The sequence below is a fragment of the Rhinolophus sinicus genome, chromosome 17 (assembly GCF_057876585.1).
Source record: "Rhinolophus sinicus isolate RSI-liver-muscle chromosome 17, RSI-T2T, whole genome shotgun sequence".
In the NCBI taxonomy this organism is placed as follows: domain Eukaryota; kingdom Metazoa; phylum Chordata; class Mammalia; order Chiroptera; family Rhinolophidae; genus Rhinolophus; species Rhinolophus sinicus.
The window spans coordinates 197,637,304-197,656,299 of record NC_142517.1 but is presented as its reverse complement, the minus strand read 5'-3'; the positions used below and the strand labels follow the sequence as shown (position 1 = coordinate 197,656,299).

The window sequence follows — 18,996 nt, the reverse complement described above, 5'->3', positions numbered from 1 at the left end:
GTCAAAGAGAGACAGGAGCTGGGGTGGTGGCATTACAACAGCTGACACTTCCAGAGTGCACACTGTTTACGTCCAGGCAGTGTGCTAAGCCATCTCTTTAATCCTCACAATCACCCAGGTTTTTTTTTTAGGTTCTAATATTCTAGTTAATGACTATGGAAACTGATGCTTACAGAAGTTTTTCTGAGTCCTCCAAGGGCACATAGTTTAAAGGGTAGAGCCGAGGTTCGAATCCACACGGTCTGGCTCCAGAACCCATGCACCTGGCCGCCCCATCATACAGTCCCCATCTGAGAGGAGATACTGAATATTAGAGCCACCCTTGCATTTTACAGCTCCAGAGATGAAGCCCAGGGAGAAAGTAACTTCTGCCTTCTAGGAAGTGGGCAGGCTGAGAGCAAGCAGCAGTGGGCTAAGTCTAGATGGGGCTTGGAGCGCTGGGGTGGGGGAGAAGATGGTGGCAGGAAATGGAGAGGAAGGGGAGAGCATACAGGTCTTGGTGGAAGTAGGAGGTGGGAGTGAGTTAGTAGGAGACTGAGTGGGGAGGGGAAGGGCAAGAGGAGAGAGAAATGCTGGGTGGGCTACGTGGAGGGGAGCATGCGTAGAAAGGCGGGAGCCTCCTCACCACCCAGGAGACTCTCCAAAGCTCACCCAGCCCCGCCTGGCTCATCCCCTAAGCCTTCCCAGCTCCCTTTGGCTCAGGGTGGTCTCTCTCTCTGAACTCAGGCTATTACTATCCATGTACCTAGTTTGGCAATTAATCCGGGCATCTTAGACACCACTTGGCTTGCATGGCTGGTTAACTCTTTCATGGTTGGTTAAGCTTTTGAGTGTCCCTGTCCGTGCTCCACCGCAAGACTGTAGGCTGCTTGAGGACAGGGCCTGGGGACTGGGGCTTCCCTTCTTTGTTCTCCCCCCCCCCCGCCCCCCGCAGCACCTGGCAGGGAGCCTGGCATATGGTAGGTAGGGGCTCAGAACGCCATGTTGATTGAGTGACTGACTGACTGGGAGTCAGTGAGGGGATTTCAGGGAGTGTAGGGGGAGAGCAATTGCAGTGGTAACAGAAGCAAGAGCAGCAGCTTAGGGGACTGGGGGAGGGTGCATTACCCAGAGTAAAAATAGGCTGGAAAATGTGACATTTATTAACTTGGATTCCAGAGGAAAGGTCACAGCAGAGTGGGAAGTGGAAAGGAGGAAACAGGGAAAGCAACAGAAAACACAACAGCCCCTTCCCCAAAGCCTGTCTCTGACCATCTCCCCACCCGCACCCTGGCAGGTTCTCCACCAACTGGTCTTTGTTTCCATGTCTCCACCATATATCCCAAATCCCTATCGTGGCTCCGTGTTCTCACCACGGAGTCTATAGTGGACCTCATGTCCTCATCAGAGACCCCATGTCTTCATCTCCATACCCGTTCTCCCATCTTGCCCCCATAATACACCCCATCTTCCCCATTGCCATGGATCATGGGCGCTCATCCCAACCCATAGTCCCAGGCCCTGTGAATTTGCAGCAGTCTCAGCCCTAGAATGCCAGGTGCAATGGACAGTTACACTCAGCAGATGGGGGGTGGGATACAGGTAGAAGGGTATGGGGTCTAGGCTGGGCGGGGGACAGGGGGTAGGATCCGAAGAGAATTTCCTGTCCCTCAATGCTTGTTTTGCTTCTCCCCCCTCGCTGTCCTGCCTCAGCCACAGAGATGAGACCCACAAACTTGTACTGTCCTCCTCTCTCCAGCTCCAGCGTTAGCAAAGGCCTGTGGGAGACCCACCTTTATCCCTGCCTGGGCATCTGCAGGATTCAGAGGCACTCGCCAGCCTGGATCAGGGGACTCCCTCTTCCCATATCCTCCAGCACGTCCTCCATTCCTGGGGGCTGGGCAAGAAACCCCTGCCTCCCTCACCTCCCTCACCCCTCCCTCTCTTCCTCCCCTTCTCTCCACTGAGGTTTCATTACTCTTCCCCTTTCTTTTCCACCACAAGCCAGGGCATGGGATACAAACTCCTGCTCAGGGACACAAAGCCCCCATTGATTTCTGCCCCAAGAGCACCTGCTAAGACTGGGCTCTGTCCCCCCAACTTGGAGGGGTGAAGGATGTCAAACAGAGGAGCCCCATGGATCCAAAAGGCCACATTCACACTCCGCACCCCACCTCTTTCTGGGAGACTCTCACAACCCTGGCTTTAGGAGGGGTGATTTTTTTTTCCCTAAAAGATGGGTCAGCGCCCTCTGACTCTTCTTCCAGCACAATCCTCTACCTTCTGTCCCTTCCTGCATTTCTACCCAACCCCCCTCCCCCAATGGCGGGAGGACCCAGGGGCTACAGGAATGGTGGAAGCCAGGCATCTAGTGGGAACATGTGTCCTAGTGACACTGAGGCAGTGACTGAGCGAGAACCGGGTGGAGAACAGCTGGGCCATGAGGAGGGAAAGTCCCCCATCTCTGGGGCTGGCACTGGAGACTGGCCTGGAGTGGGTAGCATGTTAACAACACCTATTTACACATGCACTGGGCAGTGGTACATGCATGAAAACACACACGTATACAATGCTGGGAGTAAACTGGACTGGGGACAGGCATCTCCAGCGCCAGGAAAAATAGATACCCTGTGGCTGGGTGAATGGCGCACTGATAGACAGCATGTAAAACACACCCCCACACTCACACACTGATTTGGGGAGGTGTGCCTGGGAGGACAGCCCAAGCCGACATACCGACTCCCGGTGACAGTATGTGTGTCTGTATTCACACATGTGAGAGATGGCGCCAGCAGCCCCCGTGGGGAGCAGGGGTTGAGGTAGATGGAGGGGTTGTCACAAGAGGGGATGGCATCCATGGCGTGACCCTGTCCTCGGCAGCTAAGAGCTGGGATGTGGGCATGGAGACGAGTGGCTCCCTGGCTGTGTGGGTGTGTAGGTGTGCACATGAGAGTAGTGGCAGGGACACTGAGTGTGTGACAGAGAGTGTGCAGGAAACTGTCCCCGAGCAGTACGTGTGTGTGTGTGTGTGTGTGTGTGTGTGTGTGTGTGTGTGCTGGGCAGCAGTGAGGGTGAGCCGTGCACATAAGAAGAGTGAATGAGTGATTCTCAGTGTCAGAGCCAGAGCCCGGCAAGGGAGCAGCAGGAACCAGGAAACGGAGGGAGGGCCTGGAAAGCTGGAGAAGCCAGAGGGGCAGCATGAAAGAGAGATGTGTAAGGGAGTCTGTGAAAGGGGGTGTGTGTGAGAGACACACAGAGACAGAGAAGAGACACTGGCACCCAGTGTACAGGAAGATCGTCTCTATCCAGCCGGCCAGTCTGGCCACCTCCCCAGGAGGCAGTCTGAGTGCCTCCCTTGCTGGAGCCCCCCCAAACACCCTCTCCCCATCACCCTTATTTGGCGGGGAGAAGAATCCAGTAGCCATAGAAGAAAAAGGGAGCAAGAGAAAAGTGGGGTCAGTTAGTCCAGCCTTGGCATTCCTTCCATGCAAGCTAACCAGCTTTGGGGCCCCTGGTCCCACTCCAGGAACCCCCGCCCCAGACCTGGGCACTGCAGCAGCAGCAAAGCCAAGAAGAGGAGCAGCAACGCCAGGGTAAGCCCCTGAGTGTCCCCTGCTCCATGGCTAGGGAGCCAAAGGGAAACACCAGGCTTGGGTGAGACGTGAGGCCAGCCTCTGGTGGCGGAAGGAAGGGAAGCCCCGTTGAGGATGCCCCACGCACCACCCCCACCCCCACCCCATCCCCGCCAGCTTCTAGCCACCCCAGGCCGGGCGGGCCAGCTGGCAGGACTCACCACAGAGAAGTTGCTGGCGGAGCAGTGATGCCCACTGAAGTTGCAGCTCTTGAGCATGTCGGCAAGCTGGTGGCCAGTGCGGTTGAGGATGTCTACCATGTCGGGCTCTGGGTAGCGCAGGCCGGCGGCACGGTGCCCGTCCCGGTCTTTGGGGGGCAGCCCTGTCAGATTGGCCAGGTGGAAGATGTCAGCATCGCTGAGTGCCGAATGCCGGAAGCGGTTGATGTTGCAGAGGGTGACAGCTGGGAAGCCTGCCGCTGGGGCTGGGGCAGCGGGGTCCCTTGCCACCAGGTGAGGCCAGGTCAGGTAGCCCCGGGCCAGGCCTGCCGCCTGGTACAGGAAGGCAGCCAGCGAGGTGAGTAGGGCCAGTGCCCACAGGGTTCTGCGAAGTCCATGGGGGCCTGGGCCACAGGCCCGGCCCAGCCCATGCAGAGTGCTCGTGCTGGCAAAGGTGGCTAGGTCCCGGGGTGCTGCTGCCCCCTGCGCAGCCCCCAGGAGGCTCTGCTCATCCCCTGCCTCCTTCTCCTTGGGTTTCGCATCCTCCTCTGCAAATTTGATTTTGCACACAATCTCGATCGGCATCTGTCCCCAGCTGCTGGGACTGGCCGGAGCCTCCTGCCCCTGTCCCTCCCTGGCCAGCAGCCCCCGGTGCCCTCCGGAGTGGTGTTGGTGGCAGCGGCTGCTCTTCTAAACTCAGGGCAAGCAGGAGGAGGACAGGGACAGGGTGGGGGCCTGAGGTGGGGGAGTCGCTCCCACTCCCAGCAGCTCCGCAGCCCTGGTGCTGCCTCTGCCGCTGCCGCCTCTGCCGCCGCTTGTCTCTCTCCTCGATCGTCTCCTTGTGGCTTCCCTTATCAGCACCAGCACAGCTGTCAGCCCCTGCGTGTGTCCCTGCGAGCGAGCGAGTGAGCGAGGGAGCAGCGCTGCTCCGCCACGCGCAGCCCCAGCCGCTCCGCTCAGCATGTGCTCCGGAGCCCACCCCGTGCTTAATAATTCAGGACATGTCAACAGTGTTTCACCGGCAGCATGGCAGCAGGAGCCAGGCCTGGGGAGGGGGCAGCCCCCAGCCCAGGGCAGGGATCCCTGGTCCTTGCCTGAGCCCTGGTAGGGCTGACCCCTAAACTCTCGCTATACCCTAGCCACTCATGGGGTCCTCACATGGTCCCACTCCCAGGCCACCCAGGGAGGAGTGCTGTACCCGGAGTCTGTGGCTCATTCTGCCACTTTTCTGGACCACGCCCCAGGAAGGGTCAGCCAACTCCATCTCCCGGCTCCTGGCCTCCCTGACTCCTGACTCCAGCACCCGCCACCACCCGACCCCATTACCCCACCCACAGTAGCTTCCAGAAACTACTTAGCAGAGCCACTTGTTTGAATGGGGGCGGGCAGAGGAGAGCAAGATAGACAAGGGGACAAAGGTGAGGCCACCAACGTTCTCGGCTTCCCTAGAGGTTTACTCCCGATGTTCACACCTACCATACTCTGCCCCCTTTGGGATGCTGGTCACCCCTCCACCACTTTGCCCCACCCCCAAATTCAGTCACTGGAGTATCTGGGAAGAGGGCACCCTTGCATATCTGTGGCCACTTTGCTTCCCCAGATGTTTCCCAAATTTCTAGCCACAACCAGATTGGGTGTGGGGAGGGGCTGTTGGGTGAACAGGCCAGGGAGCAGAGAGGCCAAATGGTACTGGCAGGAGTAGAAATGTGCCGGGCTTGGATGGCAGGAAGTGCAATCCTGAAGAAACGACGCAGGGGGTGCCTGGCAGAGTGGAGTAGGGGAGCCCTGGGGTGGCTGCTGTCCTACCAAGGGGAGGCAAGCATATGGGCTGTTATCACAGGCAGGGACGGCCCCTGTTGGCAGGCCAGCAGGAGATGCCTCGGTGCCCCCGGGTGGGGGTGGTCACAGTGAATAACATGTGCTCTGGGGGGCCCTGTGAGAGCATGAGCCCTCATGGGAGAGGAAGCACTTGTCCCCTAGAGGAGGGGGGGGCTGATTAATCGGGGCGCTAATGAGCAGCAGGGAGAGGAAGCTCAGAGGGGCGGGGGAGGCGGCTCCATCGATCTGAGCCGCGGAACCAGCAGCTGAAAAAAAAGTGAGAAGGGAATCGATCTGAGGGAAACGGCAGCTGCTGGGGATTAGAGCCCGAGGTCCACCCGCTGCCCAGTGGCCACCCCTCCCCTGCGTCAGACCTGCCCCCCGGTGCAGCCCCTGCCTGGCCCTGGGAAGAGGGCCCAGCAATGGTTGCCCTGAGGGGCAAGGAGCCACTCTGCCCCCCCTTGCTGCAAGACTGGGTCAGTGCCATCCTCGTAGGTCACCCCAGTATGTAGCCCGCATACCCCCAGGCCCCTGGCCATGCATGACACCCTGCTGGGGTTGTCCCCAGCCTCTCCTCAAAGTAGCTTCCTCAAGGGCCCTGTGGCTGGGTTTCCCCACAAGCTGGGAAGATAGACCCTGGGCATTAGGGGCTGCATCTGGCAGCATCCCAAAGGGGGGAAAGGGTTGGCCCTGGAAGCAGCTGTGAGTTAGCACTCAGAGTCTTCAGGTGACCAGATAGCCCTCTCTGCCCCCTGTCCAGGCCCCCCCCATACTGCCCCCCCGCAGGACTTCCAGTCTAGACCCTTCCAGTGTTTCTCCCTCACCTTCTTGTCCTCCCCCAGCCTTTCTCTTCCCCTTTCTCCTAGTATTGATTTTTCTTTACTGTTTTTTTTTTTTTAAAAGGTGATTTAATTGCTTTTTTAAGGTTACTTCAGTCTGGGGCTCTGCCAAGAAAGCGGGGAGCTGCCCCCCAAGCTTTCCCCAGTACTCATTGCTGACCTGGGCTCAGTGCATGTCCCTAAATTTCCCTGCCATCCATTGAGATCATGGGGTCATACACCCCTGAACACACTGGTCTCCTTCCTGTGCTGAGAGCACACCCTCTTTCATCCTGAGGGCGGGGCAGGAAGCCTTCTACCAAGTTGGATGGTAACCCAGTGTGGGGGGAGGAGGGGAGGCTCCAGGACACTGGGAAGTGGAACAGCAGTTAACTGCACGCACCCCCACCAATGCCCCACAGCCAGCTGTCTCCAATTGTCCCCAAGTCCCCATCATCCAGTCTCCCAGACCTCCAGGAATCTGGTTATACTCAGTGGGAGTCCCCCACATACATCTTTTCAGCCCATCCCTTGGTCTCCACCCCCACTTCTCCAGCCTCTTATGTTCCCCCTTCCCTCTACACCCCCTTTCTCTCTGGCCCCCGTCCTTTCTCCCCTCCCTCTCCCCGCTTCCCTGCCTGCCTCCCTCTCTGCCCGGCTGCAGTTGGGTGATAATCTCCCTCATTTAGCCTCCCGGCTGCTTCCCCGGCTCATTGCCCAGCTGGTCCCTGGGGCCCAGCCCAGCTTCTTCCCCACCCCCACCCCCAGCCCAGCGCCCAGCTACCCTATCCCCTCCCTGCTTCCTCCACTCACTCCCTGGGGACCAGCTGCCCCCTGCAGTGAGCATCTGAGCCAAGTTTGGCTGGCCAGGACCGGAGCTGGGTGTGAGCGAAAGGGGAGGGATTCTAATTGGGAGTGTGGGTGCTGGGCACTCGGGGATCCAGGGGTAGGGGTGGCTGCAGGGTCAGGCTGCGAAGCCTTAGCAGGTGTCCTCTGTCCTCCAGTTGTCCCCATTCCCCAGAATTGTTCCAGCCCAATTCTCCGCCCCCCAGGGTGGAGCCCCCTAGGCTTCCTGACCACAAAAGAGAATGGTGGATGGACTGAGAGGTGAGGTTGGAGTGGCACCTGTGCGTCCTGACAAGGCAGGGTACGGGAATGGGGGCCAGAGGATCAGGGAGACGACAGGGAGGGCAGGATGGTTCTGACTCGGAGCACTTGGGAGGCTAAGAGGTCTGATTCGGGCAACATGCCCAAAGGCAGACCTGGAGACCCCCAGGATCCAGCTGGAGGGCTCTAAGGGCGCCTCTAACCCCTTTCTGCATCGGGGCATCTGGGGCTCTGCCTCTTCTCCCAGCGCAGGGACCCCCAAGCTGAGCTGCGTTTGCCCCTTCCCACCACGTGTGGGCCTCAGACTCCTTGTCTGGGTGGCCCCATTCGTAAATGACAAGACCCCCAAACTCCTAGACAGCATTCTCCTAGAGTTTCCAGCCTCCCCCCGTCCCACAGGACACCCCCTTACCACCCTCACCGTCCCCGACACCTGTCCCAGACCAAGGGATGAGCCAGTGTGGGACAGACAGGGACGGGAAGGGACAAGGTGGGGGGAGGCCAGGACTGGGCAGGCCTGGCTGGTGAGCGAGCAGCAGTGACAAACGGGCTGTGCGGGGGCCGAGGGGCGGGGGGCGGACGGCGGCTGATTTATCTGGGTTATTTATGCTGTGGACGAGGCAGGAGAAGCGGTTAATGAGAGTCCCAGAGAAGGGGGGTGGGGAGGCCCGGACGTGATCTGAGGCGACTTAGGAGGGTTAGGGTCCCACTGCCAGGCCCTGCCCCCACTGCCCACCAGCACTCTGCACCCCCAACCCTGTCCTAGGGCCAGCTTAGCTCAGCCCCGACCCCTGCCCTGTGGCTTCTACAAAAACCCCATCCCCTTTAGGGATACCCAAGCCAAGCCAATGGGTCACGGGGACTGAAGAGACCAGATCCAAGATGGAGAAGCTGCTGGGGGGACAGGCGAGGGGGCCAGGAAGGGGAGAGCAGTGAAAGAAGAAGATGAAAAGTCTTGGCTGGACAGAAACTGACCACATCTGTGGGGCCTTCAGGGGCCGGGGGAGGAAGCCAGTGTAGGAGTGGGTGGGCAGTTGGCAACTCTTGACCGGAGGCTGGCGAGAGGGCAAAGGGCACTGGGGTGCAGATCTGGTGTCATCCAGGAGCCATCAAGGGGCCTGAGAGGCAGAGACAGGCTGGGGGGTGGGGTGCTGGTCAGGGAAGAGAGAGCCAGGGAAGGAGGGGGGGAGAAGATCCAGGGAAGGAGGGGGAGAGGGCTTTGCAGCAGTGAAAGCTGCTGGGAACAGATAAGGAGGCAAAGCAGCAGGAGGGATTAAAGCTCTGAGGGGCAGGGGCGGGGGCAAGGCGTGGGACACGGAGAGGAGGGGCGGAGGGGGGGGCGGGAAGAGAGGGTTGAGGTCAAGACATCCAGGCCAAGGAGATGGGAGAAACGAGGGCTATCAAAGGGTCAGGATTTAATCAGAGGCCAAGATGTGGTCATTGCCTAGGAAAGACGGAGGAAAGAAGGGTCCCCTGCTTATCTCTTCTGGGGAGGGGGTGTGTCCCACCATTGGTGATTCCCCACACCCTATACATGTCAGAGGTAGCAGAGCTAAGCAGACAGGTGTATTGCTGAGGGTTGGGTGGAGGTAAGGGGCAGGGCCCACCTTGGGAGCCGCTGAGATCTGGCAAGACGCTTAGGGCACAAAGCACCGCGAGGTGGGCAATGAAACCCAGTGTCACTGGGAACGACAGTCTACGGTGACCTGCCAGTCCGCCCTGGCATGGAGACCTCATCATGCCAGGGTGGCAAGGACCAGCGTTTCAAAGGGGTTTTTTTGTGGGGAGGGGTATGGGCATGGCAGGTGGCTTCTCCAGGCTCCCGCCTCAGACCAGAAGCCCCTTACCACCCCCAGCCCTCCTGTTCTCCCAGCTTCCCAGAAGGGTGTGCTTGGGGAGGGTGAGGCCCTTGCACCCTCCAGATGAGAGCCCTGGGCGGTTCAGAGGTGGCGGAGGGGAGCCCCAAGGGGAGGAGGAGGAGGGGTGGGGAGAGTGGAGCGGGGGTGGCGGGCGGGGCAGAGTAATTGCATGTTTGTCAGTTCTCCTGTCTCTGCACATGAGGGAGCGTGTGTGGTGGTGGGTGTAGCTTCGCCTCAAGGAGTATGTGTCTGCTGGCAGAGGTGTCAGTGTGCCTGTCTCAGGGGTCTGGGCTCTCCTTGGCCCCCGCCCCCTTTGTGTTTTGGGGATCATGGCTCTGGGCACACCCAGCTGTGCTCCGTGCTGATGCGGCAGATGTGGCGGGGCCCCAGCTGTGCCTGCTTCCCAGAGAGAGGGAGGGGGCTGCAATCTGCTCCCCCCCATAATGGCTGCTAAGTGCTGGAGGGAGGAGATGGAGATGGGGGTGGGCCTGGGTCCAGGGCAGCCCCACCAAAGGGGCAGGAAGGAGATTAGGGCCCTGCCCCCGCCCCATCATGTCCTGGCCAGCCTCCTCCCAATGTGTTCTTGGCTCGGCTTCTCCCCCTCGCTGGCTCCAGAAGCCCATCCCAATCTCTTTCCACACTCAGTCCCCATACCCAGCTCCCCTCCCCAGTCGCCCCATCATGCTTGGTGCCAGGGACCCGGCCCCCAGCTCGCTTCCCCGAGCTGATTTTACAGAATAATCTTTTTATGGAAACCGAAAAAAGCACTAATGGCAGGAGCGCACCCCTCCCCCGCATTCCTCCCCCGTCATCCCCCACTTCCCAGCCCAGTTCCCTCAGTTCTCCCTTCTCTACCCCTCCAAGGGGCCAGCACCCTCCTATCCCTACAGGGACAATGAGGTCCCAGAGGTGATAGAAAAGGGGGCTCCCTGCTCTCTCCCCTCCAGAGGCAGGGGGCTCTCACATCCTGGGCCCTGAGCTGTGCCCTCCCACAGCAGACAAGGCTGTAGAGGAGTGGGGGGCATTACAACTTCTCCTAACATCCCCCACCCCCTCCCGCCTGAGTACATATACACACACAACAGTGACTCCATCAGCCTGGGGGGTACATTACAAAGACCTCAGCTTCACTAGCCCCCTCTCACTTCAAACACTGACCCTTTCCCCTTCCAGTGCCTCTCCCCACCATGTCCCCACCCCCCACTGGGCCTAGGAGGGGGGTCCCGGGGGCCAGGGCCTGACACAGACTTATTGGATTTCACGGTGTTTTGCTGAGAAAATAATTAAATTATCATATTTATGATGGAGCTGCCATGGCCTCTGCCAACCACTTGGAACAGAAGGGTCAGGACTGGGAAAAGGGAAAGGACCCAGCCTCCCACCCCTAAGGCCCACCCCTCTCCCAGCCCCTTCCTCAGGGAGTTGACCCCAGGTCCAGAGTAGGTATCTGCGGCCTCCTCCCAACCCCACGCAGAGGTGATGTAAGGTCTGGGCTGGAGGCAAGAAGCTGAGGAAATGGAGGGGGCTGAGTCAAGCAGGTTAGAGGTCAGGACTGCTAACACCGGGTATTTCCGGCGCTCTCACACCGCCTGCAGGGAAATCACATCTAGTCCCATCCCCATGTCACCCTCAGCCCAGCTCCTGGACAAGAGCATCTCCCAACTGCCCAGCTAACGAAGCTATGAAATCCTGGGCTCTGTCCCAGACCCTCATGCTGATAACGAGACCCGGCACCCTGCCGCCTGCACCCCTGCCTGCTGCCAGGACCCCCTCCTCCCTCCTACCCACACCCTGCCCCCCCATTCTCTTCGGGTAATTAGATTCCTCTCAATTAGCAGATTACGATCATTACCAGCTCATCTGGCAACTAAGCTCCGCACCCACAGCTGGGGAAGGGGGGGGCACCAAGAGGGGCATGTGGGGGTCATGGGAGAGCACGAGCGACGCTGGGTTTCTCAGGGGCTTCCGGAATGTAGAGGACTGGGACCTCCTGAAGGGCAAAGCCGCGGTGGTGGGAGGTGGCCAGGTATCCTCCCCGCCCAGAACAACGCTGCCTGCTGATTACAGACCCACCCTGCCTGCCAGGGGAGTAGCAAACAGACACCAGGCCTCTGGAGGGCCAGGGAGAAACGCCCCCCACCTGCCAAAAGCGGGGCTAGGAGCGGAGGTAGCTGGCAAAGCATAAAATGGGCGGGGCTGAGGCTCCGCGAGAACCAAGGACAGCAGGTGTTGGGTGATCAAACCTCGGGCCTGCGCCCCGCACCTCACTGCCCAACTGAAATCCTTCACCCTTCCCTTCGGAAGCATTCCGCTCCCGGGCCTGAGTCAGGCCCAGTGAAGAGGAACAGGGAGGCAGGCAGGCAGGCAGCGCCAGGGTGGGGGTGAAGGCGGGCCGGCAGGCTGGGAGCCTTGAGGGCCTTCCTCTGGAGCAGTGCGAGGCTGAGGCAGTGGGAGGGGGAGATTTACCAGGGCTCCAGATTCATTATTCATGAGCCCGCAGCGAGGACTCCAATTTAAATGCTAATGTGGGGGGGCCTGACTCAGCTGCCCCCCTTCCACCCCCACCCCCACCCCAGCCCAGGCACAAACGGAGTCCGTGCAGGCTCCAAGGTTCATGGGGTTTATTAGGGAGTGAGTGGAGACGGAGCCCGGAGTCCTCTGCCCACCCACGTTGCTCCGGGTCTGTGAAGATCCTGCCTGGCGTCTCAGGTCCATTCTAGACAGAGGCTGGAGGGGTCGGAGTTGGGGGGGCCTTCTGACAGCCCCTCAGAGGATGATCTGGTTGGTAAAGCTTCGGCTCAGCTCCTTGTGTGGCAGAACAATCGAGTTCAGGATGAGCACCTCAGCAGGGATCCGGACTCGGCAGCCTGCGGCGTGGACAAGAGCACCAGGGGGAGGCCATGGAGGAGACGGGAGGGGGGAGGAGCTTGGGGCCACTGCCATCGGGAGGCATCCCTCCCTGCCCATCTGTGCTCTGGCCCGGTGCCCCCAGTGACTCACACAGGGCCTGGCACACAGCAGGACTTGGTAAATGTTTGCTAGAGGAAAACACACACACACACACACACACACACACACACACACACACACACACGCTCGTGCATGCACAAGTGCTCCCCACAGATCCCACCCGGCACCTGTGGAGGTTTCTCAGCCCCGCATCCCCTGGGAAGCCATACCCAGGATGGTGATGGCAGGCAGCAGCTTCCCATCCTTGAAGAGGCTCTCACTGTCCATGTGGGCTCGGGGGTCGTTGGGGTTGGGGTCATTGGGGGTACCCTCCACACGGGCCCAGCGCCCCACACTGCTCCCCCAGCCCACAATGCTGTGCAGAACACACGTGTGCTCCTGCCAAACAGGACATTGTGTGTTGGGGGGTGCGGTGAGAGGGCACCAGACGCAGAGCCCATGGGGTCCAACCCTCCCCTCAGCCTCATGGGGCGCCAGACCCTGCTGCGTGCGCCCAGGTGCTTACCTGAAGCGTGGCTCCATGGAGGACAATGCTCTCTCGGAGCCGCACACCTTCGCCCACAGTCACCCCCTCCCCAATGGAGACATTGGGGCCCAGCTGTGGAGCAGAGCACATACCATAAGTCCTGGAGGGTCTTGAAAGACCCCAAATCCAGTACCCTCACAGAACAGATACGGGGACGGGAACTGCAGGAAGCTGCGTGACAGGCTGTTACAAAGCAGAGACCAGCACTCCAAGGTACCCAAACCGCCCCACCCATCCTGACAGCCACCTTCCAAATCTCCCTGGGCTGGTCTGCCACTTACCACAGCGGACGGGGCCACCTTAGCTGTTGGGTGGATGTATACGTTTCCTAGAAGCAGAAGAGAGGACCTGGAGACAAATATCCCAAACCATATCTCGTTCAGGGAGAGGAGGGATTGCAATTTTACTTCTGCGTGTGAAGTCAGGAGCCATGGCTCTGAGGGGAGAGGGGGTTGGGGTGGGGGGCAGAGGTGAGGAATTGGGGCAGGGTGGGTACCTCGGATCCGTGGCCCCCCCATGTAGTGCTTGGCCAGGCGTTCTGGGTGAGTGAGCTGGTACTGGCCCAGATAGAGGCGGGAGGCATACAGAGCTGAGCTGAGGGCCACAGAGTGGAGCAGGAACTCAGGGGCCAGCAGGGCCTGTGCCCACTGCTCTGCAGTCTCAACCCCTGGGCGACCCAGCCCCAACCAGAGGCCCCTGCCATACCCTGCAGACTTGATCTGGCTCCAGATACCATCTGTGAGATGCACGTAGATCTGGCCCTGCCCAGCCAGGGCTGAGAACACATCCTGCTCCAGGCGGATGGTGCCTGCCCCCCGCCACAGGCCTGAAGAGTCCTCCCTGGCAGAGGAAGGGATGCTGACATCAGTACCCCAGCTGAGACCATCTGTGGGGCCAACACAGTCTCTCCAGGATGGGAATCAGAGGGAACCCCACCACCTCGCAAGGTCTGCTCAGATTCTCTCCAAAGGGATGCTCACATCCCAGGAAACTCTCCCACTGCTCACACACATCACCCCCTCACGGTCCCAGCTGGGGCGCTATCCCAGGAAAGCCCTTGGCATACACCTGCTGCCTATCTTGCCCCCTGTCCAGAAAGAGTGACAAGACTTGGCTTCCCCTAATTTTCCCGTCCTCCTCCCCACCCACACTTCTGAACCCCACCTCCAGTCCCCCTCCCTCTCATTGGATGGAATGAAACACAGACAGACTCACCCCAGAGGAAGGCAGCTGGTGAGGGCAGAGACAGTCACAGAAAGAGAGGGAGAGGGAGATGGTAGAGATGCCAGCTCAGCAGAAACAGAGGCCAGGAGAGACGGAGAGAGAAGCAGAGATATGGGTGGGAGTAAGAAGATGGCTATGAGTGAATGAGGCGTGAGAGGGAATGAAGACAGGGAAGCCATAGAAGGGAACAGTTCCTAGGCCTAGGAGGACCACCCTGGGACTGTGACTTGTTGCGAGCAGGGCTCTGGGATGCTATGCTCCAAGTGGAGCCTCCTCAGCTCGTGTGTGTGTGTGTGTGTGTGTGTGTGTGTGTGTGTGTGTCTGCATCCAAGCATGTGTGCGCCCAAGTGTGTGTGTTGCCGTCTGTTCTGAAAGACATCTCTGGGACACTCAGGGCTTAAAGAGAAATGGACCAGAAGGGAAGTGGGCAGGCAGTGATGGGAAGAACTCGGCTGGATAAGGAAGAGGGACAGAATGAGGTTAGAAGGGGAGGGATGGGGCGGCTCAGCCGGAGATGACAAGTGGAAGGGGGAAGGTGAGCAAGTTGAGGTGGAGACAGCAGAGACTGGGGGGGCTGTAACTGGGGGTACTTGGGGGTTACAGGGCCACGGGGCCTGCCTCACAGTTGTCCATCCTGCTGATTACGCTGGAAGACATCCCGAAGGGGCTTCAGGGCTTCTGGGGAAAAGAGGTAGATGCCGCAGTTGATGATGTCACTAACGAAAGTGCTGGGTTTCTCCACATAGTGCAGGACCTGAGGACAGAGCGTGCTGGGGTCAACAGAGGAGGGGCCACAGCCACCATCCCCTAAGACCTCCGATCTCCAGGTTCTCCCTGCTGCCACTGCAGTGTCTTCCTAAAACGCACAGTGCTTCTTGCCACTGACCTTCAACTTCATCTTTACGATAAGTTTGAACTACCTGCCTTCTTCCCAATCCTCCCCACCTCCCAGTGCCCCCGGAATACAGCTCCAGGCTGCTGCATGCAGATGCCTGGAATGCCCTTCCTCCGGAAAACTCAGCTTTCAAACCCCAGGTGACACGATTGCTCCCTCTCTACGTCCACTCTTGTCCACCCCAGAGTTAGCTCAGCTCTGGGCATTCCCTGTCTTCTGGCCACACCTCACCCGTGGTACCTGTCACTTGAAGTGGTTGATTTTTGACTGTCTCCCACTAGACTGAGTGCTCCTGAGAGGCAGGGATTGTGTCTTTCTGGCTCTGTTCCTTACACCTAGCTAGTGCCTAACACAAAACTGTGCGCACGTGCGCGTGTGTTCATATGTATTTTTAATACTAAAGCTTGAACAAATGAAAGGGTGTGTGAAAGTCAGTTAGCCTCTGGGGCAGGGAGTTTCAGAGACAGGGGCAGAGATCATTTGTCTTGCCGGTTATGTTCCCACCTTCACAGTTCTGGAGGCACGATGCTATTTCCTGCCTCCATACCTTTGCACATAGCGTTCCCTTTATCTGCAATGCCTCCCTGTCTCCTTCATCTTGACATACTTAGCTCAGACCTCACCTCTTCCAGGGAACCCTCCCCACCCTCATCCAGGTAGGCTGGGTTGGGCCCCTTTTGTGTTGCCATAGCACCCTGTGCATATGTCTATTGGAGCATTACACCCATGGAAATTAACTGTTACTTCTTCACTGATCTTTCTTAAAGGCACAGAAGAGGACCAACGGAGGATGTGCCCCACCTGTTTGACAAGCCTGGGGCCCACCCCATACCATTCCAGCATCCTCTAGAGGCTGATGGATGGGAGAATGACGATGGACACATTAGGCACCCAGCCAGCCCCCTCTCTCCTCTCACCTCATGTGTCTGTGGATTCTCTACAATGCAGCCGTAGTTGAGGGATTGTGTCCTGTTAGCCTGAAAGACAGACACATCGTAACCCGCCTGCTCCAGGGCAGCAAGGCCTGTTTTCTTTTTCTTGCTTTCCCTCCCCTATGGCACCTGGCACGCAGCTCCGCCACTGACAAGCCTTCAGCTGGGGTGAGAACTGACAGCTGCCCTCCCCCTCCCTACTTCTGAGTAGTCAAAAGCATCGGGGTCTCCACCACCACTTCTGGGGTTTCTGGCACCTCTCCCTCCTAACGCCCGATTCGATTCCACTCCAACTCCCTGGGCTGGTCCTGCTTCCCCGACAGCCTGTATTCCAGGAACCTCTCTGGATCACCCCTTCGACACCCTCCAGCCTTCCAGGGCCTCTCACCGTGGTGCCCAGGAGCAAGAAGGGGTGAGGTTGGTGTCTGTGGGCAGCCAACATGGCACTCAAGGGGAAGTCAGAGCAGACGTCAGCATTGAGCACGAAGAAGGCTTCGGGGCCCCCAGCCAGGATCTGGTCCCGGAAGTGGTAGAGACCACCTCCTGTGCCCAGAGGGGCAAATTCCTGCAGGTACCTGTCCCCAGGGAACCCAGAGCCAGCTCAGTGAGATGAGAGGAGAAGGCTACCATGAGCCTAGGTACCTGACCATCTCCTTTTCCCAGAATACATCTGCCCAAGGCCCCCAAAGAAACAATATATTCAGGGTTTCAGGGATGCCCAAATAAAAATCCTCCTAGTGTGTGAGGGTGACCTCTGGCAGATACTAACTCAACCCATTCCCGAGAACTCAAGACGCCTAGCACCACTCCCCTACACCCATGCAGCACATGTGCACAAACACCTGACCTGACCGGAAGGTTAAACTCTTGCTGGGCAGCTTCTAGGAACCGGGTAAGAGGCTCATCGGGTTGGTAGAAGCCAATGAGCAGAATCTCCTGCATCCCAGGGACCTGAGGACAAGGGAAGAAGTTAGGAGAAAAAAACACATCTGACAGGAGAGAATGACAGCAGAGAGAGATGCCTGGTACTGGCCCAAAGTCCAGACCCACAGTTTCAGTCTCAGCTGTGGTGCCCTGGACACTCAGTTCACTACGCCGGCCTGATCTCTCCTGTGGACAATGGGAGAGTCAGAGGAAGTCTCAGTCCCTAATCTTTCAATCTTTTATTATTCTATTATTCCCCCCACACCTCCACATCTGAAGCAGGGCTCGCCCTAGGAAAGGTTGTACCTACCAAGTTGCATTAAAGGATAATTCATTCATTTCCCCCCAAACTTATTATCTGTCAATCTGAGCTTGAGATCAGTGTGAGGTAAGGATACCATTTATCAAGTGCCTACCTTGTACTAGGTACTTTACAAATATCATCTCTAAGCTTTGCCACCGCCACAAAGTGGGACTAATCACCCCCACTTTACAATTAAGGAAACTAAGGCTGAGAAAGGGTAAGAAATTTGCTCAGTGCCTTATAGCACGCAAAGACTGGACTTAAATCAAAACCTTGCCTATCCCAATACCAAAAACAATAAAGGAATTAGCTCCATAATGAGCAAGGGTAGTAGGATTCTGTTCTTTATTAAGGTTTCCCATGCTACAGTTTTAAGTTGTTTCTAAGATTCCTGCCTAATCTCACATTCCATGCTTTTAAAAACTGTTGTGAATTCTGACCAAGAAGAGGCCAGATGAGACTAGATAAGGGAAGACAGCAGCACAGCTGCCCTGCAAACTCCCAGGGGGTGCCATTCACACTATCATTTGTAAATGGTGGTCCCTGGAGTTCTGCCTGGTGGGAAGAGGTCATGGTTGGAAAAGGAGGAAATATGACATGAGATGAGCAGGAAGTGAGGTGGGAGCGGGAAGCCTATGGAGTTACCTGGGCACAGGCCTCAATGTGGTGCTGGATCATGGGGACCCCTGCCACCGGAAACAGGGGTTTGGGCACCTCAAAAGACAAAGGCCTGAAGCGAGTCCCTGGGAGAGGACAGAGAAGCACGTTTCAGCTTTCTGCCTCCCTCTGTCCCCACCCCACCAAGCACTCCAGCCCAACCTCCTCCATTCTCTCCCCTGGCTCCTCACCCTTTTGAGGGCCTCCAATCAGGATCACAGCCTTAAGCATGATGACGAATGCTTCCTAAACTCCAAATCCCAAAAGAGAAGTCAGGCTCAGATCTCATACCCCAACCCAGAAACCCCACTCCTACCTCAACCAAACCCCAAATAGCAACACTGAGCCGTCTCTCTCCCAGGATGTAAATCCAAGGTTCAGTATAGTCCCTCCCTGGGCAACCACCTCATAAATCCTGCACATCTCAAACCCCAACCCAGATTCCAGTCGGCCTTCAAACCCGACAGTGATTCCTCCCAAATTCTGAAATCTATACCCTGCAGTTTGATCCCTAACAGACTTCCCTCTGGCCACAAACTCAGAAACTCAGCAATAGACCTTTTCACACCCCAAACCTCAAAAAACCCAAACCCCCAAAACCACCAATTCCCAAATTGTTTATCCTCACTCTAGATGTTAATCCTTGAATCTCAATAGTGAACCCTGAATACTAAACCTCAAATCCTGAATGAGCCCCAAATATTTAACTACAATCCCAAGAGTGAATTTCAAGTATTAAACACTAATCTACATTTGACAAATCCAAACCCTAGCAAAAACTCTCTATATGCTGCTGAACCTGAATCTTAAAACTAACCCCTCGGTGCTGAATCCTGAATCAAGACAGGCTCCCTTGGCATCCCAAATACTGAATCTACCAACCCCCTGAGTCCCAATATTAACGACAAGTGACGAATCTCTGAATTCAGAGGGCTGACTGCTGACTCTAAATCTCACAGCTGATTCTGTCTGATAAACCCTAACCTCGCGTATCCAGAAGTTGTGGAACCAGCACAGCACCGAAGGTACGGAGAGCCAGCCGGGACCTCCAAGCCGCCCTCCGTCCAGGGGCCGTCCGCTGCCCTCTACCCCTTTCGCTACCCCTCCATCAGATCCTTTTACCACCAGCCCCCTTTATTTCAGCTCTGCCGCCCGCTACTGCTTGCTGCTTCCGTGCACGTGTCTTCTCGCAA

At 57.8% G+C, this 18,996-nt stretch overlaps 2 protein-coding genes and 1 long non-coding RNA gene across 7 annotated transcripts in view; 1 reads left to right on the top strand and 2 right to left on the bottom strand.

Moving 5' to 3' along the window:
* Positions 1–5,008, bottom strand: part of ASIC4 (acid sensing ion channel subunit family member 4) — a 22,588-nt gene extending 17,580 nt beyond the window's left edge. The window contains exon 1 of the mRNA XM_019741805.3: positions 3,773–5,008. Within this exon, the coding sequence (XP_019597364.2) occupies positions 3,773–4,354 (582 nt within the window). The 5' untranslated portion in view covers positions 4,355–5,008. The remainder of the gene's footprint in view (positions 1–3,772) is intronic.
* The window catches only part of LOC141567313 (uncharacterized), a 21,594-nt gene extending 4,123 nt beyond the window's left edge, over positions 1–17,471 (top strand). The window contains exons 1-2 of one of the 2 annotated variants that reach the window (XR_016019649.1): positions 2,794–3,572; positions 14,838–17,471. This is a non-coding gene — a long non-coding RNA (uncharacterized LOC141567313). Of the gene's footprint in view, positions 1–2,793; positions 3,573–14,837 lie in introns of those variants that run through there. The other variant, XR_012489892.2, reaches the window with a different exon arrangement.
* GMPPA (GDP-mannose pyrophosphorylase A) lies at positions 11,978–18,996 on the bottom strand. Of its 4 annotated transcripts, XM_019741807.3 has the most exons (14): positions 18,788–18,987; positions 17,995–18,049; positions 17,792–17,889; positions 16,766–16,869; positions 16,307–16,493; positions 15,904–15,963; positions 14,715–14,845; positions 14,083–14,097; positions 13,573–13,707; positions 13,364–13,461; positions 13,149–13,195; positions 12,847–12,939; positions 12,551–12,719; positions 11,978–12,238 (listed from the first exon to the last, which is right to left on the bottom strand). In XM_019741807.3, exons 2-14 carry the CDS (start codon positions 18,032–18,034, stop codon positions 12,138–12,140), a joined length of 1,278 nt encoding a protein of 425 aa, XP_019597366.1. In that variant the 5' UTR covers positions 18,035–18,049; positions 18,788–18,987; the 3' UTR covers positions 11,978–12,137. The 4 variants fall into 4 exon arrangements, with proteins under 4 accessions (XP_019597366.1, XP_019597370.1, XP_074170003.1 ...); XM_019741811.3 differs by lacking the exon at positions 14,083–14,097 and having other exon boundaries at positions 18,788–18,986; XM_074313902.2 differs by lacking the exon at positions 14,083–14,097 and having other exon boundaries at positions 13,149–13,461; positions 18,926–18,996.